Source organism: Panthera leo, chromosome B4, assembly GCF_018350215.1.
Source record: "Panthera leo isolate Ple1 chromosome B4, P.leo_Ple1_pat1.1, whole genome shotgun sequence".
Lineage (NCBI taxonomy): Eukaryota > Metazoa > Chordata > Mammalia > Carnivora > Felidae > Panthera > Panthera leo.
Window position 1 is genome coordinate 133,011,109 of NC_056685.1, and position 26,267 is coordinate 133,037,375.

The following is a 26,267-nucleotide window of genomic DNA, read 5'->3' on the forward strand; positions in this document are numbered from 1 at the left end:
TCTGTCCTGCTTTGTCAAAGATTAGTTAGCCATAAGTTTGTGGGTCCATTTCTGGGTTCTCTATTCTGTTCCATTGATCTGAGTTTCTGTTTTTGTGCCAGTACCATACTATCTTGATGATTGCACCTTTATAATACAAAAGTTGGCACTTTAGAGTAGAAAAGGCAAATCTTCAAAAATCCAAATCCTCTCCGAAATGAGACAGATTCGTTAATTTCATTTAAACAATTTTCAAAGGGAGAGTTTCTCATAGAATTGTTTTTATTGCAGATTTTGCTGTTAGGTGCTCAGCTGTAACAACAGATGACTAGATAAGTCAATTACAGAATATATGGCTATAAAAACTCTGGTTACTGGGGAAATTTTTGGTAATTTAGTGCTCAGTACAGAAAAATATTTTAAAATATGTATTGTTAGAACTGTGCATATATAGAGAAAAACTAAGAACACAGAAGGGAAGAAAATGATTTATTGGAGTAGCAGATTTGTGACAGAATTTTTTAAAATTTTGATTTCCATTAATGTTGCATAAGTACAAAAGTCAGAGAAGAGTGCAGAACTTCCCAAGAGAAACCCAGTGACTGTGTTTATACTCTAGAGATTTTCTCCTGACCTAGAACCCAAATTTATCCTGCTATAGTTTTAAGTTTATCATTTGTGTTTGTATCTGACTGTATTCTCATTGGAAAAGAATTGATTCTGTTCAGAGTGCTCAGAGGTGTTGGAAAGAAGCGCTCCTGAGCCTTGGGCTCTAACAGCCAGTGTCCCACCAGACCCCAGCTTAGGTTGTGGCTGGGGACCAGGTGCATGAACTGTGGAGAAATTCAGGGGACAGGGAAGTATTTCTGTAAAAGTTTTTGGATTTGGAAATAGCATTTTCCCCTTACAGCCCACCTTACAATTCCTGTACTTTTCTAGTCTCCTGGTTTATAAGCATCTTTTTTCCTTTAAAATGCTTTCAGTGGCGGGCTGCCTGGGTAGCTCAGTCAGTCTGACTCTTGGTTTCGGCTCGGGTCATGGTCTCACGGCATGGGTTTTAGCCCTGCAGTGGGCTCTGTGCTGGTGGTGCAAAGGCTGCTTGGGATTCTCTCTCTCCATCTCTCTGCTCCTCCCCTGCTCACGCTTTCTCTCTCAAAATAAATAAACTTTAAAAAAATCACTAAAGTGCTTTCGGTGGCTTTGCCTTTGGAAAGTGTTGTACTTGAATATAATGGAAAGCAACTACAGCCCCAGGTGAAGTCACACCTGGGGATTTGGTTTAGGCTTTAAAAACAGCAAAACAACAACAAGGAAAAATGGTGCCTTGGAAACTTGACTGTTAAAGTGTTGTCACTTGTTTTTCCAGTGATTACTTAAACTACTGGGGGGAAACTTGTTATAGTAACTTGAAAAATGACAGACTTACCTGTTAGCGGCTTGGGGAGTTCCTGACTTCACAGGTTGCTAAGATGTCAGATTCATGCTGAGCAGTGTTAGTAAAGTGTTAGCTACAAATGAGAAGAGAAGGAGATCTTTTTCACAGTTGTAGATAAGCTATTTCTGATATTTGCACTTTTTTTCCCACTTACGCTTTTTAAAAAAATTTATCTCACATTTTGTTTTGTTTATTTATTTGAGAGAGAAAGAGCGTGAGCATGAGCAGGGGAGGGGTAGAGAGAGAGGGAGAGAGAGAGAATCCCAAGCAGGGGTCGTGCTATCAGTGCAGAGCTGGACGCAGGACTCTATCTCACGAACTGTGAGATCATGACCTGAGCCGGGATCAAGAGTCGGATGTTTAACCGACTGAGCCACCCAGGTGTCCAGTTATTGTATTTTAAATCATGTACTGTCTTGATGCTGATGATTCCACTTTTCTCCTGTTCTCTCTTCAGCTCACTCTAATTGGACTGTCACCTTCACCATTAAAACTTAAAATTCTTGGGGCGCCTGGGTGGCTCAGTCGGTTAAGCGTCCGACTTCAGCTCAGGTCATGATCTCACGGCTCGTGAGTTCAAGCCCCGCGTCGGGCTCTGTGCTGACAGCTCAGAGCCTGGAACCTGCTTCGGATTCTGTGCCTCCCTCTCTCTCTGACCTTCCCCCACTCATGTCTCTGTCTCTGTCTCAAAAATAAATAAATGTTTAAAAAAAAAAAAAACTTAAAACTCTTGTCAAGATCACCAAAAACCTCCAGCTTGCAGAACCAGCGACCCATTCTCTGTCCTCTTACCACTTTACCTCTGGGTGGTACATGACACTGATTATCATCATCATCATCATCATCATCATCATCATCTTCTCTCCTCTTCCTCCTCCTCTTCCTCCTCTTCCTCCTCTTCCTCCTCTTCCTCCTCTTCCTCCTCTTCCTCCTCTTCCTCCTCTTCCTCCTCTTCCTCCTCTTCCTCCTCTTCCTCCTCTTCCTCCTCTTCCTCCTCTTCCTCCTCTTCCTCCTCCTCCTCTTGGTTTCTACAGCACCACACACTACTAGTGTTCCTTCTACTTCACTGGCCACCCCTCAAATCTTATTTCCTGTTCCTTTCCTGCCTAACCTCTAAGTGTTGGAATGTTCCAGGATTTGGTTCTAGACCTCCTACTCTGCATTCTCTCCTTAGCCGGGACAGCTAGTCCTGATGATTCCCAGATTCACACCTGTAGTTTTGACGTCTGTGAACTTTATACTCATATACACAATTGCCTAATTGACATCTCCACTTAGAGGGCTAATAGGCATCTCGACTTAACATGACCAAAGCAGATCTCTTGATTTCTAAACCTGAAACTTGCTCTCCCCCATAGTCTTCCTTATCTTGATTAATAGGACCTGCACAGTTGCTCAGGTAAAAAATCTAGGAGTTGTCATTGACTCTTTATTCTGTTATCTACCTCTCCACCTCCACATTGTATCCAGAATCTAGTTACTTGTCACCATCTCAGCTACTTTAGTCAGAGATACTATCTCTTTCCTGGGTAACTATAATAACTTCTATCCTTAGGCCTTCTGTAGTTCATTCTTTACACAGCAGCCAGTGCAGCCAGTGGGATTTCTTTAAAACATGAGTCAGACCATGTCACGCCCCTGCTCAATCAAAGCTCTCTAGTGGCTTCCCATTAAAATAAAAACCCAGCCTCTTTACCATGGGTAGAAGGCCCTCTGTAAGCTAGCTCCTGTCTGCCTCTCCAGAGCTGTCTGCTATTTCCCCCCTCATCGTTCTACCTCCGACACACTAGCCTGTTATTTCTCCAGTGTAATAAACTCTAGTTCTTTAAGACCCTTGCATGAGCCATCTCTTCTGCTTGGGCTGTCCTTCTAGGTCTCTGCAGAACTGGTTCCTTGTCATCTCTGTGGTGTCAGCTGAAATGTCATCTCCTCAGGCCTTCTCCGACCACTCCTCAAAAATAGCCCATCTGCCCCTACCTATCACTCTGAAACTTATTATTCTGTGGGGTTTTTTTCATAGTATGTATTATTACTCTGAAATTATCTTACTCACTTATTATATTGTCTTTTTCTGTCACTAATGTTAATAGCTGGCATCTACTAAGTACATACTATGTGCCAGGTATTATGGTAAGTATTTACTTACATTTTCTCATTTGTCATCCCCTTTTACAGATAAGGAAGCTGCAGGTTCACAGGAGCAAGAGTTTTGTCTGTCTTGTTTTATTGCTGTCTCCCTAGCACATGGAACAGTGTTTGGCACATAGTGGTTGCTCAGAAATTTTTTTTGTTGATTGGGTAGATGAATGAAAGACTCCCAAATTTATCTCTTTAGTTCTGACAGTTCCATGAAGATGTACACTTGTATATCCAGCCACCTACTTATCTTCTCCAACTGGATATCTGAGAAACATTTATTTTTATTTTATTTTTTAATTTTAATGTTTATTTTTGAGGGAGAGACAGAGAGAGAGAGAGCGAGAGCGCACAAGTGAGGGAGGGGCAGGGAGAGAGGGAAACACAGAAGCCAAAGCAAGCTCTAGGCTCCAGGCTGTCAGCACAGAGGTAGACCTCTCCCGTTCCCTCTTAACTTTGTCTCTCTTGTTCATCATGTTTCAGTTATACTGAGCTCTTTTTTGTCCCTCCAAGGTCTTACCCACCTCAGAGCCTTTGGATTTGTCATTCCTTCTGTCCTATGACTCTCCACTCCTAGATCTTTGCAAGGCTAGCTTCCTGTCCTTCAGTTATCAACCCAAACAGTACTTCAGAGATTCCTTCCTTGGATTCTATATCACATCAGCCTTTTGTTTTAGTCAGAGTACCTCCCACATTTGGGAATTCTCATTTATTTGTCCATCTGTTTATTTGTTTCTGTTTGATTTTCCCCTCTAGGCTGTAAATCATTGTTGTCCTAGCACATAACATGTGTTGGAGAAATATTTAGGGAGTGAATGACTGAAGAATTTACATATTTCTGGGTGTGCATCCTGCATTATAGTGTTTTCATGTAATGTTAGATCATAAATAGTATCCATATTGCTTAGTCCCAATAATTGGAATTTTTATCCTGTTGTGTCTGGCTTTTTTCACTAAGCATAATGTTTTTTTTCTTCTTTTATGTTACTAAGGTATAATTTACATATGATAAAATTCATTCCTTTTAGTGTACAAGTCTGCAGGCTCTGACAGATACATATAATTACAGAATTACCAACAATCGGGATACCGAATTTCTCTCACCCCACAAATTACCCTGTGTAACTATATAGTTAACTCTTCCCCCTACCCCCATCCTATAGAAACTACTGGTCTGTTTTCTGTACCTATATGTAGTTTGCTCTTTCCAGGATGTCCTAAAGCTGGAATCCTGCCGTATGTATCTTTTTCAATCTGACTTCTTTCCTTTAGCATAATACACTTGAAGTTTGTCTGTTGTCGAGTGTGTCAGTAGTTGCTTATTTTATTTTGTTTGTTTTGCTGATTAGTAACCCATTATATGGGTTTATCACAATTCTTTATCCATTTACCAGTTAAGATATTGGGTTGTTTTCAGATTTTGGCAATCATGGATAAAGCCGCTGTAAACATTTACATACAGATTTTTTTGATGAACAAAAATTTTCATTTCACTTAGATAAATATACCCAGGAGTAGGACTGTTGGGTTGTATTATGTTATGTTTAGCTCTATAAGAAACTTCCAAAATTACTGTACCATTTTGCATTCCCACCAACAACGTAGGGGAGTTCTAGTTGCTCTGCATCCTCATCAGCACTTGATATTGTTAGGTTTTGGTGGTGTTAGTGTTTAGCTTTTTTTTTTTTTTTTAAACTTTAGTCATTTAATATGTGTGTGGTAATATTGTGGTTTTAATTTGCATTTCCCTAATGAGTAATGATATTGAGTATATTTCCACATACTTGTCATTTGTATATATAATTTGAAAATGTTTCTTTTTATTCATTTAAGTAGCCTCTCACCCAATGTAGGGCTTGAACTCGCAAACTCAAGATTAGGAGTCTCAGGGGGCACCTGGGTGGCTCAGTCAGTTAAGCATCTGAATTCGGTTCAGGTCATGATCTCGCGGTTCATGAGTTCGAGCCCTGTGTCGGGCTCTGTGCTGATAGCTCAGAGCCTGGAGCCTGCTTCAGATTCTTTATCTCCCCCTCTCTCTGCCCCTCCTCTGCTTGCACTTTGTCTCTCTCTCTCTCTCTCTCAAAAATAAATAGTAGACATTAAAAAAAAAAAAAAAATCAGGAGTCTCCTGCTCTTCCAACTGAGCCAGCCAGCTGCCCTTAAAAACGTTTCTGTTTGAATCTCTGCCCCTCCTTTTAAAAATTTTTTTTTTTTAACGTTTTTATTTATTTTTGAGACAGAGAGAGACAGAGCATGAACGGGGGAGGGGCACAGAGAGAGGGAGACACAGAATCGGAAGCAGGCTCCAGGCTCTGAGCCATCAGCCCAGAACCCGACGCGGGGCTCGAACTCACAGACCGCGAGATCGTGACCTGAGTTGAAGTCGGACGCTTAACCGACTGAGCCACCCAGGCGCCCCTGCCCCTCCTTTTTTAAATTGGGTTGCTTGTTTTTTTGCTTACTGAATTTTGAGAATTCCTAATAGTCTAGATACATGTCCTTAATCAGATATGTGATTTGAAAATATTTTCTACCATTTGTGGCTTTGATTTGTTAAAGTCCAACTTATCACCTTTTTTCTTTGATATATCATGCTTTTAGAGTAAAATCTAAGTAATCTTTGCCTAATCAAGGTCATAAACATTTTTTCCTGTTTTCTTCTAGAAGTTTTAGTGTTCAGGGAATCCAGCTGACTCAGTCCATACAGCATGCAACTCTTGATCTTGGGGTTATGAGTTTGAGCTCTGTGTTGGGCCTAGAGCTTACTTAAAAAAAAAAATAGAAGTTTTAGTGTTGGGTTTTACATTTAGGTCTGCGATCCATTTTGAGTTAATTTTTTGTATGTGATGTGAGGTATGGATTAAGGTTAATTTTTTACAGATGACTGTCCAGTTTTTTTAGGACCATTTGTTGCAAAGACTCTTCTTTCTCCATTGGATTGCATTTGTATTTTTGCTGAAAATTAATTGCATTCATTTCTATGGCTGCCATAGTAAAGTATCACAAACTGTCTGATTCGGAACGACAGTAATATTATTTCACAATTTCGGAGGCCATAAGTCTAAAATCAAGGTGTCATTAGGGCCATGCTTATCCTGCAACCTGTAGAGGAAGGATCCTTCCTTGCCTCTTCCAGCTTCTGGTAGCCCCAGATGTTTGTTGGCTTGTTACAGCGTAATTCTAGTCTCTGCTTCACATAGTGTTCTCCCTGTGTCTCTTCACATTGTCTTCCCTCTCTGTAGGTCTGTGTCCACATTTTTTTTTATCTATTTTTTTTTAAATGTTTTTATTTATTTCTGAGACAGAGAGAGACAGAGTATGAGCAGGGGAGGGGCAGAGAGAGAGGGAGACAAAGAATCCGAAGATGGCTCCAGGCTCTGAGCTGGCAGCACAGAGCCTGACACGGGGCTCGAACTCACGGACTGTGAGATCATGACCTGAGCTGAAGTCGGACAGCCAATCCACTGAGCCACCCAGGCGCCCCTGTGTCCACATTTTTATAAGGACAACAGTCATATTGAATTAGGGCTCACCTTAATGATGTCATTTTAAGTTGGTTAAATTAGTAAAGACCCAGTTTCCAAATAAGGTCACATTCTGAGGTATCGAGGGTTGGGACATCAACATACCTTTTTTGGGGAAACACAGTTTAACCATAACATTAATTGGCAATATGTATGGGTCTATTTCTGGATTGTCTGTTCTGTTCCATTGTTTTATGTGTTTGTCCTTTTGCCAGTGCCACACTGTACTGCAGCTTTATAATAAGTATAGAAATAAAGTAGTGTGAATTCTCCAGCTTTATGCTTTTTTTTTCTAAAAATTTTTTAATGTTTATTTTTGTGAGAGAGAGAGTGCAAGCAGGGGAAAGGCAGAGAGAGAGGAAGACACAGAATCTGAAGTCAGTTACAGGCTCTGAGCTGTCAGCACAGAGCCCGATGCAGAGCTTGAGCCCATGAACCGTGAGATCATGACCTGAGCCGAAGTCAGACACTTAACCAACTGAGCCACCCAGGCACGCCTCCAGCTTTCTGCTTTTTGAAAATTGTTTTGAGTATTCTGATTCCTTTGCTCATTCGTTTAAATTTTAGAATCAACTTGTCAATTTCTCCAAGAAATCCTAGGATTTTGATTAGAATTATGTTGCATCCTTTCCTTGTTCCCAGTCTTAAGGGTAAAGCATTCAGTCTTTCATCATTAAGATGTTAACTGTAGGGGCACCTGGTTGTCTCAGTCAGTTGAGCGTTTGACTCTTGATTTCAGCTCAGGTCATGATCTCATAGTTTTGTAGGTTCGAGCCCCGCGTCAGGTTCTGCACTCGCAGTGTGGAGCCTGCTTGGGATTCTCACTGTCCCTCTCCCTCTGCCCTTCCCCCACTCTATCTGTTTCAGAATAAAAAAGTAAATAAATAAAAATAAATAAATAAAATATATATTTATATGTATAATAATATATTTATTTATATTATTTATGTTATTTATATATATTTATATTATATAATACAGTAATATGTAATATGTAATATATTAATATATAATATAATTAAAATATATTATTATATATTTATATATATATTTATATATATTATATATATAAATAATATTTTTGTATATAAAAATAAATAATAAATACATAAAAAATAAATAACTGTGGGATTAAAAAACATTTTTTAAATGTATTTTTGAGGGACAGAACGCAAGCGGAGGAGGGGCAGAGAGAGAGGGAGACAGAACCTGAAGCAGGCTCCAGGCTCCAAGCTGTCAGCCCAGAGCTCAATGTGGGACTTGAGCTCATGAACCATGAGATTGTGACCTGAGCCAAAACCAAGAGTTGCTGCCCAGGCACCCCAACTGTAGGATTTTTGTAGATCTCCTTTATTAAGTGAAGTTTTCTTCTATGACTAGTTTATTGAGATTTTTTTTTAAATCATGAATGGATATTGCCTTTTATCAAACATTTTTTTCTGTATCTGTTGAGATAAACATAGTTTTTCTTCTTTAGGCTGTTGCTACACTTAATTACATTGATTGATTTTTAAATATTGAACATGTCTTGCATTCCCAAGACAAATCCCAATTGGTCTTGATGGTGTTGTTCTTTTTATGCATTGTGGAACTTACATGAAATGTTCATAATATTCTCTTATTATCTTTTTACTGTTTCTGGGATCTGTAGTGATATATCCTCTTTCATTCCTGATATTGGTAATCTCTGTCTTCTCACTTTTTTCAGAGGTTTATTGATTTTATTGATCTTCGCTAAGGAGCAAATTTTAGTTTCATTGATTTTTCCTCTATATTTTTGTGTCCACTTCACTGATTTCTGTTGTTATCTTTGTTATCTATGACTCCCCCCCCCCCCCCCGTTCTTCTGCATACTTTGCATTAAATTCACCAGTAAATTCAACAACTTAAACAATGGACAGATTCCTTGAAAGTGCACAAACTACCAAAGCTCACTCAAGAAGAAAAAGATAATCTGAATCACCTCATCACTATTAAATAAATTGTAGTTGGAAACCTTTCCACAAAGAAAACTCCAGGCACAGAAGATTTCATTGGTGATTTGTACTTAACATCTAAGGAAGAAGTAATACCAGCTTCTACACAAACTCTTCCTGAAAATTGAAAGGGAGGGACGACTTTCCAAATCATTCTATAGCAAATGTTGTCCTGACATCAATACCAAAAAAGGCGTTACTAGGAAAGAAAACAGATCATATGTCCTTCATCAGCATAGATCCAGATATTCTCAACTTAGTTTTAGCAAATTGCATTCCACAATGTATAAAAGGGAGAATGCATTGTGATGACCCAGTGGGATGAGCTTCAGGTATTCCTCATTTTCCTTTCAGGTTTTTCTTTTGCCAACCCTGGGTACTTTCCTCACACACATGCTGTGACCAGTATTCGGATGAAGATTGGGAACACCCTCTGCAGATTTCTGGAGTTCTTTGCAAGTTCTGTGCAAGCCTCCCTTCTCCATGTCTTTGCTCTGCTTTGGCCTCCTCTAGCTCTCCACTCTGTGTCCTGGGCCAGCCGGCAAACTATCCAGGTGGGAACTGGGATGATGATTTGTTTTCTCTGTCTCAGGGCTCACTGTCCTGTGCTGCCTGTCTTCCAATGTCTGAAAACCATTGTTTCATGTATTTTTCTGTTTTAGCTCAAGTTGGGAAAGTAAATCCTTGTAACTGTCTTGGCCAGATGTGGAAGTCCATAGTTGGAATTTGAAATGATTGAGTCACATTTTATTGTGTCATTATATCAAAATGTTGAAGTAAACATTTTCATGCACATACTGTTTTGCTTCTATTGAATTTTTTTTAAATTTTTTTTGATGTTTATTTTTGAGAGAGACAGAGACAGAATGCGAGTGGGTTGGGGCAGAGAGAGAGGGAGACACAGAATCTGAAGCAGGCTCCAGGCTCTGAGCTGTCAGCACAGAGCCCGACGCGGGACTCAAACCCACGAGCCGTGAGATCATGGCCTGAGCCGAGGTCGGACGCTCAACCAACTGAGCCGCCCAGGCGCCCCTGTTGAATTGTTGCTTTACATTTCCAGGAGGAACTTACTGGATCAAAGAGTATGAAAATATTTATGGGTATTCCATTCCCAAGGGAACATACCAATTTATAGCAATTCATGAGTGAACTAATTTTTTTTTAAGTTTATTTATTTTGAGAGAGAGAGAGAGGAGGGTCAGAGAAAGAGGGGGACAGAGGATCTAAAGTGGGATCTGTGTTGACAGCAGAGAGCCCAATGCAGGGTCCGAACTCACGAACCATGAGATCATGACCTGAGCCTGTCAGACACTTATCCGACTTAGCTATCCAGGTGCCCCGAACTAATTTTCTTTCACAAAACTAGTTTTTACAGCATTGAGTATTTTATTTCATCATTTTTTTTTTTAAGTAGGCTCCATGCCCAGTATGGGGCTTATGATAATCGAGACCAAGAGCCACATGTCCTATTGACTGAGCCAGCCAGGCACCTTGAGTATAGTATAGTATAGTATAGTATAGTATAGTATAGTATTGTATTGTATTGTATTGTATTGTATTTATTTATTTATTTATTTATTTATTTATTTATTTATTTAAAGATTTTATTTATTTTAAGAGAGTGTGTACACACGCACGAGCAGGGGAGGGGCAGAGAGAGAAGGAGAGAGAATCCCAAGCAGGCTTCCCACTGTCAGTGCAGAGCCTGATGTAGGGCTCGATCTCACATGACCTGAGATCATGACCTGAGCTGAAATCAAGAGTCAGATGCTTAACTGACTGAGCCACCCAGGCGCCCCTGAGTATTATATTTAAAAAAGTAGTTTTATGGGGGCATCTGGGTGGCTCAGTCAATCATTGAGTGTCCATCTCTTAATTTTGGCTCAGGTAATGATCTCAAAATTTGTGGCTTTGTGCCCCATGTCAGGCTCTGCCCTGACAGCATGGAGCTTTCTTGGGATTCTCTCTTTCTCTCTGTCCCTCCCTTGCTTATGCTCTCTCTCTCTCTCTCTCTCAAATAAACTTAAAAAAATAGTTTATGTATGTTTATGTACATATATATGTAAATACATATAGTTATACATACATATATATATATATATATATGTGTATATATATATTCATGTGTGTTTGTATGTATATGAATGCTTCCATCACCAAAGGGTCTGATCTCCTTGGCTCTCTGGGTCTCAAATTCAAAACCTCCGAGAAGGGATTTATTAGGCTATTTTGGGAAAGACACTCATGCCTGGTCTCATCATGTTTGGCAATAGCTGTTGAGTTGTATGATTGGTCCATTTCACATCTGTGTTCACCCAGAACCAATCAACTAGGGTCAGAGAGATGAAGTCACATAAATGTAAACAGCTTCCCAGAATTATGTAGATGGAAAAAAGTGAGTAAGGGAAGCAGTTTCAAAAGTTTGGGGTTAGTGTGGTAGGGAGGTTGCTATTTTCCAGACACCCAGAAGAAGGGAGAATATGGCATAAATAAAATACCAGTTAGTTATTACCATGGTATGAAATGTTTTTACTTTTTTTTTCTATTTACTTTTTTTTTTCATTTGCTGTTGTGCTTTCATTCGTCTTATTTATCTAACATGTTAGATAAATGCTTATTGAGAGACTTCTGAGTGCCAGGGATACAGAGGGAAGCAAGATGCAGTCTAGTTTTGTGGGGTCAGTGGGCCAAAAAAGAAAAAGGGATAAAAATGCTATGGGATAAGTGCTGTGATAGACTTATTCACAAGGCTTTATAGGAGCACAGGGGGAGAACCTCAGCTAAAGGCAGAGAAGAGACATGAAGGTATATTAGTTATCTTGGATGCATACACATCACCCTAAAACTTAGTGGCTTAAAACAAAAATAATCATTTATTATCTCTTACAGTTTCTATGGGTCAGAAATTCAGGAGCATCTTGGTTGGGAGATTGTGGCTCATGAGAGGAGAGAGTCTCTTATGACATTGCTGTTAGATGTTGGGCTGGAGCTGCAGTCATCTGAAAGCTTGGGACTAGGGGATCTGCTTCCAAGGTGGCTCACTTAAGTGGCTTGCGAAGTTGGTGCCTCTCCATGGGGCTTCTTGGGTGTCCTCACAGCATGGCAGCTGACTTCCGCCGGAGCAGGTGATACAAGAGACCAAGGTGGAAGCTGCAGTGCCATCTATGGCGTATCCTTGGAAGTTATGCATGGTGACTGCTGCTGTATTGATTGGTCTCAGAGGTTAGCTGGAGTTCAGTGTGGAGAGGACCTACACAGGATGTGAATACCAGGAGGTGGAATCATTTGGGGCCATCTTGGAGGCTGGTTACTACAGAAGGCTTCTTTCTGTAACAAGGTGTTGTTTCAGTCGAGTTGTTATAAATGGGAGTCTACCTGACATAAGGAGAAGACCACTATACACTAAAGAATGGAGACATTTGGGCAGCTGATAGGGGTAGACCAGCATCACTGTAGTGTAAGGTAGATGTGGGGAGAGAGAGGTGGAAGCAGGTGGTGTAGGACCTTGTGTTGTTAGAGAATGTGGCCCTTATTCTAGGTGTGAGTTAAGCAGGAGATCAGGGATCAGATTTACATTTCAGGAAGATAATGTTGGCAGAAGGAAGCAGCTGGAAATAGGAGCCTGGAGCTTGGGGGAAAGGTGTCCTCAGAGGAAAGAGTGGTTGTGAAGCTTGGACAGCGCATGAGGTTGCCGGAATAGCTCTGAGTAAGGAAAGCAAGGGCCGAGGGTGGAGCCCACATACATTTTAGAGGTATGCTGAGGAAGAGAAGCCAGTAAGAAAAACCAGTAAGAATCCCTATGTTTCTGTACCCTACCTTGAGAAAAGTACTCAAAATATTTTCCAATAAAATGTTCATGTACCACTGATCATTTATTGTCTGATTTTTTTATTGAAGTATAGTTGACATACAATGTTATATTAGTTTCAAGCGTACAACATAGCGATTAGACAAGTTGCACGTGTTATGCTGTGCACCACAAGTGTAGCTACCATCTGTCATACATCACCATTACAGTACCACTGACTGTGTTCCCTGTGCTGTACTTTTCATCCCCATGACCTGTTCATTCCATAGCTGGAAGCCTGCATTTCCCACTCCCCTTCCCCCATGTTGCCCACCCCCTCACCTCCCTCACCTCTGGCAACCAACAATTTGTTCTCTGTATTTATGGGTCTGTTTCTGCTTTCTGTCTGTTTGCTTGTTTTGTTTTTTAGAGTCCACATAAAAGTGAAGTCATCTGATATTTGTCTTTCTCTGGCTTATTTCACTTGGTGTAATACCCTCTAGGTCTCTCCATGCTGTCACAAATGGCAAGATCTTATCCTTTTTATGGCTGAGTAGTAGTCCATTGTGTGTGTGCATGTGTGTGAACAGTACATCTTCTTCTTCTTCTTTTTTTTTTTTGGAGACATAGAGCATGAACAGGGGAGGGTCAGAGAGAGGGAAACACAGAATCTGAAACAGGCTCCAGGCTCTGAGCCGTCAGCACAGAGCCCGACGCGGGGCTCGAACTCACGGACCGCGAGATCATGACCCGAGCCAAAGTCGGCCACTTAACCGACTGAGCCACCCAGGCGCCCCTTCTTTTTTTTTTTTTTTTTTAAGAGAGAGAGGGAGCACATATGAGTGGGAGAGGGGCAGAGAGAGAGGGAGAGAGAGAATCCTAAGCAGGTCCATGCCTAGCATGGAGCCTGACACAGGACTTGATCTCATAACCCTGTGATCATGACCTGAGCTGACATCAAGAGTCAGACACTTAACTGACTGAGCCACCCAGGCACCTCAGTATCATCTTTATCCATTCATCTGTCGATGGACATCTGGGTTGCCTATCTTGGCAATGTAAATAATGCAAATAATGCAGTAAATATAGGAGTGCATATATCTTTTTTTAAAATGTTTTTTAACATTTATTCATTTTTGAGAGACAGAGCACGAGTGGGGTAGGGGCAGAGACAGAGGGAGACACAGAATCTGAAGCACTTCAGGCTCTGAGCTGTCAGCACAGAGCCTGACGTGGGGCTTGAATCCACGAACTGTGAGATCATGACCTGAGCCGAAGTCGGGCGCTTAACCGACTGAGCCACCCAGGTGCCCCTGCATATGTCTTTTCAAATGAAATTTTTTGTTTTCTATGGATAAATATCCAGTAGTATAATTATTGGATCATACAGTATTTCTATTTTTAATTTTTTGAGGAACTTCCATACTGTTTTCCACAGTGGCTGCACCAGTTTGCATTTGCATCAATACTGCAGGAGCATTCCTTTTTCTCCACATCCTCGCCAACACTTGTTATTTTTCTTGTCTTTTTGATTCTACCCATTCTGACAGATGTAAGGTGGTATCTCATTGTGGTTTTGATTTACATTTCCCTGATAGTGAGTGATGTTAAGCATCTTTCTGTTTGTCTGTTGGCTGTCTGTATGTTTTCTTTGGAAAAATGTCTATTCAGGTTCTCTGCCCATTTTTAATTCATATTATTTGCCTTTTTTGTGTGTGTTCAGTTGCACAAGTTCTTTATATGTTTTGGATACTAGCCCTTTATTGCATATATCATTTGCAAATGTCTTCTCTCATTCAATAGGTTGCCTTTTCATTTTATTGATTGTTTGCTGTGCAGTAGTTTTTTATTTTGTGTAGTCCCAATAGTTTTATTTTTGTGTTTGTTTCTCTTACCTCAGGGACCTATCTAGAAAAATGTTATTACTAAGGCCAATTTCAAAGAAATTACTACCTGTGTTTTCTTCTAGGAGTTTCATGGTTTCATGTTTCACATTTAGGTCTTTAAGATTTTACTTTTTTTTTTTAATGTTTATTTATTTCTTGACACAGAGAGAGACAGAGAGACAGAGCATGAGCGGGGGAGGGGCAGAGAGAGAGGGAGACACAGAATCCTAAATAGGCTCCAGGCTCCCAGCTGTCGGCACAGAGCCCAACCCTGGGGCTCGAACTCACAGACTGTTGAGATTGTGACCTGAGCTGAAGTTGGACGCTCAACCGACTGAGCCACCCAGGCGCCCCTAAGATTTTACTTTTTAAAGCGTCTGTAGTAGCTACATTATCCTCTTACACCAGCCTTTCTTGGACTTCCCTGCCCTTCCACCTCTCCCTCCCAATTAGTTGTTACCAATAGTTTTCGGTGTCCTATCATTTTTTCACAGAGAAAAACAGCCTTTGGGATCTCAGCCCCTTTAGAATACAAATATTTCTGTTTTTGCTGCTCTGGGCTTTCGTGTTCCCTGGCAAATGTATGACCACCTCTGCAATTGTGGCAACCCTGCTGTATTGTCAAGAAAACTAGGATAGAAGGTCAAGAGTGGAGGAAGGATAAAATCTCCTTCCTAACACACACAGATTTACAGGTTCATCTCAGTCTTTGCTTTGTGAACAAAATTTGCCTTTCAGGAAATTGTAGGATTTGCAAACTAGGGAGAAATATACTGGAGGCAGAGTAAAAAGATTCCTTTAAGCATGTAAATTTAATTAAAAAGAAATCCTTCTGTGGCACCTCAAAGTTGCTTGCATCAATCCTGTTTTTCAAAAGTTTCTTTCTGCCTCTGTACCCCTGTGACAACAGCAGGGCAGCTGGTGACGTGGCTAAGTTCTTAGCTGCTTCCACCAACTCCCAGATGGCTGCTTTCAGGAAGTTGCCATAGTGACCAGAGGCAGGAAAAACCTGCCTGCCCAGCTTAGCAATATCATATCCGGCTTCTACTGGGGACTTGGAGACTCAAGGGCAGTTGGCGGGAGATGTGGCATATGCGTATTATTGCAGAGCCTCTTTAAAGTGTATTTAGAATTTGACCATTTCTTGCCGGTCCCACTGTAGTGAAGCCAACGTCATTCCCACCAGTGGCACTCCTGCCTCTGCACGGCAGCCAGAGAGCTTTTAAAACCTAAGTCAGATTCAGGTTCCCCTCTGCGCAGAACCCTGCTGTGATGTCCCAACTCCCTGAGAATAAGATACAAAGTCTGCACACACTGTCAGGCCCACTGTGACTCCTGCCGTGTCTCCCACTCAGGTTTGCTCTTGCTCTTCCTTCCTGGTCCCCAGCCTGCTGGCTGCCTTGCTTCTGCTTCAGCCTTCCAATTATGTTCCTGCCTCAGAGGCACCAGCTGTTCCTTCTGCCTGTCTCCCTTTTCCCTCAGATAGGACTTGATCCTTCACTTCCTTCTTTAGTCTTTGCTCAGATGTCCCCTTATCCTCAAAAGTTTTTTTCTGACCACTTTATTATACATAGCCTCTCTCTTCTATACTCTCTACACTTTACCTTGATTTATTTTTCTTACAGTACTGAAGTTGTCATGATCTGGCTCCGCTATTTCTGTGTTTTTTGTCTGATTCTCTACTGTAACGTAACAGCTGGGACTTGGGATTTTTGCTGTTGCATCTCAGCCTTTAGAACCATGCCCGGCATGCCCGGGGACGCCTGGTGGCTCAGATGTTAAGCATCCGACTCTTGGTTTCTGCTCAGGCCATGATCTCATGCTTCGTGGGATGAGCCCCGCTCCAGGCTCTAGCACAGAGCCTGCTTGGGATTTTCTCTCTCCCTCTCTCTGCCCCGCCCCCGCTTGTGCTCATTCTCTCTCTCAAAATAAGTAAACTTAAACAAAACAAAACAAAAAACATGCCTGGGTTGTGGTGGTGCTCAGTAAATGCTTGTTGAGTGAATGAATGAGTGGGAGGCAGGTCAAGGTCGGAATTGTCTCCCTGGCTCTCCACAGCTGGAGACAGCTCATTTCCTCCACTGTAAGCAACACCCGCTTCCTTCACACTTTCTCTGTCCCTCCAGAAAAAAACAACCAAATCACTACCTCTGTGGTGTCAGTGATGAGGATGCTGGTGATGATCTAGCTGGTGGCTGTGTGACATCAATGCACCAGGCCAGATGGGAGGTAGCATGGTTTTGTAGGAGGCTACGTTATTGGAGTCTGTTTGGAAAACTGTACGTGGGTCTTTTCTAGGCTAATTTTTTCTGTATAACGAATAGAGGCATCTACTTCAAAACATGTTATAAGGATTAAATGATGACATGATTTTAAAACTTCTCAGTCCCTTTAATGTAAAAATATGTAATGTTCTATCCAGCACAAAACTCTGATTGAAACCAGGCCCTACATATCTGTTACACTGAAGGAAGACATTCAGTTCTCATTACCGTCCTTGCGCAGAACAGGCAAGCCTAGGACAGCTGACCTGTTAGGGAAGCAGGTTCTGCCATCTGGCCCTCAGTGGAGCTTGTCTGGAAGCAGCTCTCCCAGTTGGGCAGCAAGGCCTCCCTGATGGGCATTTAGGCCAAATGTGGCATGGTCAGGGTGAGTCTGAGGCAGGGGTGGAGGTTAGTGACCAGTTGAGCTGCACTTACTAGCTACGAGATGACTCTTGCCCCCAGATTTGCAGATAGGTCTTTGAAGAGAATGGGGACTTTTTTCACATGGCCACTGTGAGCATAGGCTCGAGCTAAGGACCTATGGGGTGATGTTTTCTCAAAAGTTCCCTTTGCTTTTTTGCTTCTTTCTCAGTCACCTGACCCTTCTGGCCTACCAGAATTCTGTGGCAGAGAGTCTGGAGAAGTTCTGTGGGCCAGAACAGCAATGGCCACCTGAAAAATTGACAAAAGCAGATGTTTCTTTTAGGTCTGGGTCTGGGTGAACATGATTTAAAAAACTGGAAGGCAGCTTGTCCTAAAATATTTCAGCCACCTCTCCATATTGCTACTTCCTTTTTATTTCACAGAGTCCAAGCCTTTCATTCCATAGTTGGAAATAAAAGGCTTCATATTCAGAAAAGGCTGAAGAAGCTATTCCAGAAACTGCATTTCTGTTGAAGCTCAAGTAATAACAGATTCTTTTTAGATCTAACAGGAGCAGGTTAGAAATGGGAAGTTAGAAATTGAGAGGACACGCCAGACAATGGCTTTTTCTTATTTTTAAAAATTGAAATATAATTCACATGCTATAAAATTTACCATTTTTAAAGTGTACAGTTCAGTGGTTTTAGTGTTTCTTACTGTTGTGCAACTGTCCCCACTATCCCATTCCGGAACATGTTTCTTCTCCCCAAATGGAAACCCTGTTAGTGGTCACTCTGCAGTCCCACTGCTCCCCCCATCCCCAAGCTTGGCACTCACTACCCTATTTTCTACCTATGAATTTGCCTTTTCTGGACATTTCACTTGAATAGAATCCTACAGTATTCATTGTCTTGTGAGCGGCCTCCTCACTGAGCATAATATTCTCATGGTTCATTGATAGGGCCGCACGTATCAATACTTCACTTTCCTTTTTACAGCTAAAGAGTTTTCTGTTGTATGGACAGTCCATACATTTTGTATAGCCATTTGCCAGTTGGATTTTTTCTCCTTTTTGGCTAAAATGAATAATGCTGTGGTGAACATCCGTGTACAAGTTTCCGGGTGGACATGCTTTCATTTCTCTTGGGTGAATAACTATAGGAGTGGAATTACTGGTCATGTGGGAACTCCGTGTTTACCTTTTTGACAAACTGCCAGACTGTTTGCAACAGCAGCTGCTTAATTTTATATTTTAAGTCCCACCAGGGATGTGTAAGGTTCCACTTTCTCCACGTCCTTGTCAGCACTTTCTTTTTGCTACAGCCATCTTAGTGGGTGTGAGGTGGTATCTCATTAAGGTTTTGATTTGCATTTCCCTGATGAGCAGTGATATCCAGCGCCTTTGACTTGCTCTTTGGCCACTAACATCTCTTTTTGGGGGAAATGTATATGTGGATCTTTTGCCCATTTTGTCTTTTTTATTGTTGAGTCCTCATTTTGTGAGAAGGCAATAAAAGGGAGGGAGGCAGGAGTTTCAGTGGCAGCAGGAGAGATCTAAATTAGACTGTGGTCTCTTGGTTTCCCAGCTGCAAGGCTGGTGACAAATATGGTAAAGCTGGACGGCTGGATGATGTTGTAAATGTCAGTATTGAGGTGAATTAGAGGCATTGATCCAGAAGCTAATTTGTGTTCTACTGAATGGTTCCTCAAAGATTCTGGCTTGGGGAAACTTATTCATGGAGGTTTGGGTGGTGGCTGGTTTTCTCTTTTCTCTTTTCTCTTTTCTCTTTTCTCTTTTCTCTTTTCTCTTTTCTCTTTTCTCTTTTCTCTTTTCTCTTTTCTCTTTTCTCTTTTCTCTTTCTCTTCTCTTCTCTTCTCTTCTCTTCTCTTCTCTTCTCTTCTCTTCTCTTCTCTTCCTCTCTTCTCTTCTCTTCTCTTCTCTTCTCTTCTCTTCTCTTCTCTTCTCTTCTCGGAAGAAATATGTACCTGAGCCTAGGGCATCCGGAAGTCTGTATATAGGATTCACTCCTTTAACAACAATGGGAACTGAGTGGACACTCCCCTTGGCTCACAGAACTGTTGAAAACATCAACAGCTGCTTCAGAACATATCCTGTGTCCTCTCTCAGATGAAATGGTCAGAATAGGAACCTTTTCTTTCAAGTGTGACTTTTCCTTCTCACTGCCCCTCAGCCAGGAAAATCACAGTGGTGGGTAGAAAAGACACCCAGCAGAGGGGCTGCATTAGAATGACTTTCCCCTCTGCTCTCCTTCTAGGGCAAATGTTTCTGGACCAGATGAAGCCTGAGGAGCCTTCCAGCTGTATGATAATAGGCTAGGAAGCCTTCTGAGTGTGGATTTGCTGAAGACTTGCCCTGCCTCTCTGCACAATGTCAGGTGGGAGGCAGGCCCAGGGCTGGAGATGGGTGAGAGGCTGCCCAGAGGGAGGGGAGGGTCTCACTTGGGAGGGCCATCCAGTGGAATGGAAACAGGCAGACCTTTGAGGGTAAGAGTGGGAGAAAGGAGGAGGTCCTCCTGCGGGTCATATAAGATTACCATAACTTTGCTCAGATCTCCAGTATCCCCGAACCTCACACTTGGGTGGAGGAAGAGCCAAGGAGATGAAATTTGGTTATGTTTTGTAACATGTGGCGCTTTTTCTTTTCCTTCCTCCAGAAAGTTGCTCATCTAGGTCTCTTCCCCTCCCTCACCATCCCACTTCAGATGGTGCGGTCCCTTTGCTGTTGGGCGCCCTTGTTGGGGGGAGTGGGGGAGATCCCAACTTGAATTTTTCCCCGGAATGCTCTGAATTTTCTTCATCTCCTATTCCTGGTCCTCCTCGATTTTAGGAAGCCACACACCTTCTGCCAGTGGCCCCTTCTCAGCCCTGACTCCAAGCATGTGGCCCCAGGAGATCTTGGCCAAGTCCACGCAGGTACAGCTCTGCTCCCAGGCTGTGGCGCCAAAGGGAACCTACTGCTGTAGCTTCCTGGGAGTGGGTAGCCACACCCCTGTGGTCATTCAGGCTCAGAAGCCACCATCAGACATGGCAGCTCTATGTCCTCTGGGAATCAGTCATTAGGTCGGAGGAAAAGTATTATGGCATCGTGTGTCCAGTGTTATCAGGATGCAGAGATGCATAAAATCTGTTTCTTACCCTGATCTTATTATCTTTGACCTCTAAGAAGAACAAGGAAAATGCTAGGCCAGTTTGAGAGGGTGGTGGCCCCTGTAGCTGAGTGATAACCACAGAGGCTTCAAGGAAGGGTGGCCTTCGATCTGAGTCTTGAATGCCAGTAGAATTTCAACAGACAGCAATGTAGGTGGCATTTTATAGAATTTGTGGTGCCAGACCTGTGGCCATACAACTGACTCTTCCTCACCGTGGTTCTAGAAGGAAGAGTCAGTGGAGCAACCAGAGTTCTTCTACGATGAGTTCGGTTTCCGCGTGGACAAGGAAGGTAAGATGGAGCCCCTGGTGTAATCTTGCTGGTGTCTCTTGTAATCTTGTTGGCGCCTGGAGCTCCAGCTCTGGTGACTCTCACTGTGCAGCTGTGACCCGGGCTCTGGGTGTTTCACCTGCTTCTTCATCAATGGTGCTGCATGCTGTTATAAGTATATGGAAACTTCTGATTTTTTAAAATTTAGATTAATTTTATTGATCTGCACATCTGATAATAAAAGCAATAATGTTCATTTAGTGAAGTTGAAAAATACAGCAAAGTATAAAAATAAAAACAAAGTGACTCCTAATCCCACAACCTAAATATAATTGCTGATATTTTAGTTTATTCCTTTCCTGGTTTTGTGTGTGTGTCTTTATATACTTTTCATAACTAAAATTATGTCATCTATTCATTTTTTATATTGCTTGTATAGCATTCCTTCTGTTAGTTAAGACTTATTTTTTTTAAGTTTAGTGTGTGTGTGTGTGTGTGTGTGTGTGTGTGTGCGCGCCCGCCCGCGTGCACACACGCAAGGGAGGGGCAGAGGGAGGGACAAAAAGAATCCTAAGCAGGCTCCACATTGTCAACGCAGAGTCTGATGCAGGGCTTGAACCCATGAACCGTGGGATCATGACCTGAGCCAAAATCAAGAGTCAGACTGAGACACCCAGGCGTCCCAGGACCTCTTTAAAAGCATTTTTTTCAGTGGTTGCATTATATGCCATTATAATGGATTTATCATAACATTTTATAACTACTCTTATGTAAGTGGGCTCCTAGGCCATTTCCATTGTTTTCTATTCTAAATACACCTATTGGTTCCCAGGCGGGCTGTCAGGAAGGCTGTCTGCCCGAACCCAGGCCACCCTAGCTCAGGCCAGCACTAGCCCTGCAGGAGTTTACTGGGCTGAGGCCAGTCCTCTTCAGGTCGCTCATGTTCCAGTTCTGACACAAGTTTTCCTTGTTCTCTGGTTTGCAGGCAGATACATGAAAGTTAAAACCCAGGCCTGTGAGGAACACAGGGAACTCTCTAGCATAATGGAAATGATGGGGACCACATTGAGACATTTGTTTATTGATACTCACCAAAGTATACACTTAAAATTTGTGCATTTTGCTGTGTGTATGTAAATTCTCGAATGGTGAAGTTTTGGAAAGCTGAGGCTGAGGGCGAGGCTTTACAATGAGTGAGAACAAGGATCTTTGTAAGGCTGACGCTCCCTCGTGTTGCCTGGTGCCCACAGGAGCTTTGTCAGTGTTCACGTGACCATTTCAGGGGCCGTCCGCGGGTTGTCCACCCTCCACTGCTGCCTCCCCAGTGCCTCGAACAAAACCAAAGGTGGTCTTGGCCTTGTGGAATTCCCAGGCAGCAAACAAATACATGCATGCTGGGGGCAAGAAGAACTCTGAAGAAATCTGGGGCTGTGGAGAAGGGAGGTGGATTGTGTGTTAGGCGATGAAGGAAGGCTTCTCCAAGGGAAGACATTTGGATGGAGACTAGAAGGAAGTGAGGCAGTGAGCATAGCCGGGGGAGGGAATAAGAAGGACAGAGATCCTGAGCTGGCAGTGGACTTGGTGAGGAATAGCGGGAGCCAAGGGAGCAAGAGGAGAGCAGTAGGCGATGAGGACGGAGGGGCCAGGCTGAAGAGATGTGGTCACCGAGCCTCGTAAGGCCTCTCGTCTGAGTGAGCAGAGTAACGTGGTCTGACTTGTGTCTGACAAGGGGCACTCGGACTGCTGAACACCTTTAGGGAGGCAGGGGTGGAACCAGGCGAGTGAGAAGGCCTCACGATGGCCCAGATGGAAGTCAATGACTTGGTCAAGGGCCATATCAGAGGTGGTAGAAGTGGTGAGAATCTGCCAACATATTTTGCCTGTGGGTTGAATGTGGGAGTAAGTTGAGCTGGAGCCAGAAGGGCTTCTGAGATCTAAGCCTGAGCATCTGGAGAGTGGAGGGGGGGTGTCTTTGGATCTGGGAGGGACTGGCCAGGGGCAGGTTTGAGAGAGAAATTAAAAAGCTCGCATTTGCTCGTGAGGATGCCTATCGGACATGCACCTGGAGCCACAGGAAGCTGTTGGAAACGTGGCTCTGGATTTCATTGGCCAGATCTGGGCACTGGACCTAAAGCCCAGGGCCTATCCCTGCTCACCGCTGCATCTCCCGGCTCTATCCTGGCAGACGGTGCCAACCCCGGTTCCGGCAGGCCGTCAGGTGTGTCTCTGATGGAGGACCCTCCACAGAGACTGCGCTGGCAGGCCCACCTGGAGTTCACCCATAACCATGACGTGGGGGATCTCACGTGGGACAAGATTGCTGTCTCTCTGCCCCGCTCTGAGAAGCTTCGCTCCTTGGTGCTGGCGGGCATCCCACACAGCATGAGGCCACAGGTGAGGTGGCGAGGGACCTGCAGAGGGCCCGCGGGGGTTCAGGTGTCCCACTGGACGCTCATGGAGGCTCCCCCTCAGCTGTGGATGCGGCTCTCTGGGGCCCTGCAGAAGAAGAGGAATTCCGAGCTGTCCTACCGAGAGATGGTGAAGAACAGCTCCAACGATGAGACCATTGCTGCCAAACAGGTGAGGCTGGGACGGCACCAGGGGCCCTTCAGAAAGTGCTTTCTGGTCAGAAACTACGTGTGGGCCTGCAGGAGGGCGGTAAGCCGCCTGGGGTTACGGGGACCCACCCTGTTGGTCTGTCCTTGGCAGGGGTGGCCCAGGAGAGCAGGCAGCTGTGTGGCGGCCCTTCCACTCACAGACATGTGTCTGGAGCAAGCCTGTACTTCCTGGGTCCCTGTAGGCAGAAGGGACCATTGTTAAAAGATGACCAAACCTGGGTGCACATTAGGATCACCTGGAGACTTTTTATTCTTTAACAATGTTTATTTTTGAGAGATAGTTTATGCAAATGTGCATGCACATGCACACACACAGGCATGTGTGCTCGGGGGAGGGGCAGAGAGAGGAAGAGAGAATTCCAAACAGGCTCCACACCATGAGCACGGAGCCCAGTGCGGGGCCCGATCCCATGAACCGTGAGTGAGATCATGACCTGAGCCAAAATCACGAGTCAGGTGCTTAATTGATGGAGCCACCAGGCACCCCTCACCTGGAGATTGGTATAGATTTCCGGGCCTCATTCTAGAGATTCTCATTCTGTGATTCTGGCTTGAGGCCCAGGGATCTGTCGTTCTGTTTTTGTAAGATCCCCTGGTGAATCTGGTGGTATCAGGTACACACTAGCTGAGCTCTAATCCTGAAGGAAGCACATACGCTTTGACCCAGAGCATTAGGAACCCTCATTCTGGGTGAGCCTGCCTGGGGTTTGTCTGACACGGAGGTCTCCCAGCCTCCCTCACAGGGTGGTGCCTTAGGTGTCACCAGTGTGGAGGGTGCGGGCCTGCATCTCACAGGGCCTCGTTGTGGGTGGGCTGCTGGCAGATCGAGAAGGACCTGCTCCGCACCATGCCCAGCAACGTCTGCTTCGCCAGCGTGAACAGCATCGGGGTGCCCCGCCTGCGCAGGGTTCTCCGGGCGCTGGCCTGGCTCTACCCAGAGATCGGCTACTGCCAGGGCACGGGCATGGTGAGCACATCCTGGAGGGGGAAGGGGGTGTCCCCGCACTGGCGAACAGTGCCGTCCTGGGCAGTAGGATGGGTGGTAGGGCTGGAGGTGGGGGCCCCGCGGAGGGCCGGGGCTGCCAAGTATGTTGGTTCCAACCCCGAGGAGAGCGCGCGGTCTACGATGGGACCTCCGGGGCGGTGCCGCTTCTAGTTCACATGGAGACCCGGGTAGAGGCCCCTTGTCCCCCTGCCCTGGCCAGGTGGCTGCCTGCCTTCTGCTGTTCCTGGAGGAGGAGGACGCTTTCTGGATGATGTGCGCCATCATCGAGGACTTGCTCCCCGCCTCCTACTTCAGCACCACCCTGCTGGGAGTCCAGACAGACCAGCGGGTCCTGCGCCACCTCATCGTCCAGTACCTGCCTCGCTTGGACAAGTTGCTCCAGGAGCACGACATCGGTAAGGGCCAGCACCCACCCTCTTCTCTGGGGTTGGGGGTCCTGTGTCCCTCTCAGGTATCACAAGTCTGAGGTCCCCAGATGCAGCCAGCAGCGGACAGGGCAGCCAACTGCGTTGGGAGGAAGGCTCCCACCTGGTGATGGCTGAGCCTAGACCCAGCACATCACAGTCTCTGTCGTGCTCTTGTTCTCTGGCAGCCTGTCTCGTCCCTCCCCTTGGAGTGGTCAAGGCTCTTGCTGCTCTGTGGGAGCTACCCTCCAGCTTCTCCCCAGCTTGTGTGCCTGGGAGCCCCCACCCCCCCGCCTTTCATTCCATCCCCTGCTGGCTGTGCTGCCCATCCCTGGTCCCAGCCACAGGGGCTCCCGTCTGTGTCCACAGAGTTGTCTCTGATCACGCTGCACTGGTTCCTCACGGCCTTCGCCAGCGTGGTGCACATCAAGCTGCTGCTGCGCCTCTGGGACCTGTTCTTCTACGAGGGCTCCCTGGTGCTGTTCCAGACCACGCTGGGCATGCTGCGGCTCAAGGTGCTGCTGTAGCCCCGTCCCCACTGGGGCCGGACGCAGATGCTCTGGCACCCCTCCTCTGGGGGCCGAGTGGGGTTCAGCCTTCAGCTTCCTGTGGCCTGAGCACCGGCCCCTCCTGAGAGGCCCACGGTGGGGCCAGACCTGAGGACAGTGAGCAGGGTCAGCTCACGGGCCTGACGTTGGCAGTGACGCTCCCTCCCCCCACTCCTTCCCTCGTGTGGCTCAGGAGGAGGAGCTGATCCAGTCCGAGAACTCGGCCTCCATCTTCAACACGCTGTCAGACATCCCTTCGCAGATTGAGGACGCGGAGCTGCTGCTGGGGGAGGCCATGCGGCTGGCTGGCTCCCTCACGGACGTGGCCGTGGAGACGCAGCGCCGCAAGCACCTGGCCTACCTCATTGCGGACCAGGGCCAACTCCTAGGGACCAGCGCCACCACCAACCTGTCACAGGTGGGCCCATGAGGAAGGAGGCCCTACCTCACCCCCAGCGTGGGGGTCCTCGAGGAAGCCCGAAGTGAGAGAGGCTGCAGGGAACCCGCCAGCCCTTCCTTGCTCCGCTGCCCCCTCCCCAGCCCGGCACCCGGGGCTTGGCCCAGTCAGACCACAGCTGTGGAATGACCCGCTGCCCTTGGCCTTCTGTGCATCTCTGCTGTGACCTGCCGTTTGGCTGTGTGGCAGACCCAGCTTTGAACCGACTGCATTTCTGATGCTCAGAGCCGGCTGCGGAGGCCGTTTCAGATGAGGTGGCGCAAGTGAGATGTTGGCCCCAGGAGGAGCTCGGTTAGCTTCACCACCCCTGCCGGCTGCCGCTGACCCACACTCCCTGCCTGCAGGTCGTGCGGCGCCGGACCCAGCGGAGGAAGCCTGGCATCACCTCCCTGCTCTTTGGTGAGAACTGCCATGGCTGCCGGTGCCAGGCTGGGTTCAGGGACTC

The 26,267-nt window shown here is 45.1% G+C and overlaps 1 protein-coding gene across 2 annotated transcripts in view; it reads left to right on the plus strand.

The window, feature by feature from the left end:
- Positions 1 to 26,267, plus strand: part of SGSM3 (small G protein signaling modulator 3) — a 51,578-nt gene that overhangs the window by 21,594 nt on the left and 3,717 nt on the right. The window contains exons 1-11 of one of the 2 annotated variants that reach the window (XM_042947909.1): positions 9,445 to 9,604; positions 19,627 to 19,746; positions 20,199 to 20,284; positions 20,744 to 20,810; positions 22,975 to 23,183; positions 23,262 to 23,369; positions 24,231 to 24,374; positions 24,613 to 24,808; positions 25,187 to 25,332; positions 25,559 to 25,783; positions 26,167 to 26,221. In XM_042947909.1, coding sequence (XP_042803843.1) covers positions 19,740 to 19,746; positions 20,199 to 20,284; positions 20,744 to 20,810; positions 22,975 to 23,183; positions 23,262 to 23,369; positions 24,231 to 24,374; positions 24,613 to 24,808; positions 25,187 to 25,332; positions 25,559 to 25,783; positions 26,167 to 26,221 — 1,243 coding nt within the window. In that variant the 5' untranslated portion in view covers positions 9,445 to 9,604; positions 19,627 to 19,739. Of the gene's footprint in view, positions 1 to 9,444; positions 9,605 to 19,626; positions 19,747 to 20,198; positions 20,285 to 20,743; positions 20,811 to 22,974; positions 23,184 to 23,261; positions 23,370 to 24,230; positions 24,375 to 24,612; positions 24,809 to 25,186; positions 25,333 to 25,558; positions 25,784 to 26,166; positions 26,222 to 26,267 lie in introns of those variants that run through there. The other variant, XM_042947908.1, reaches the window with a different exon arrangement.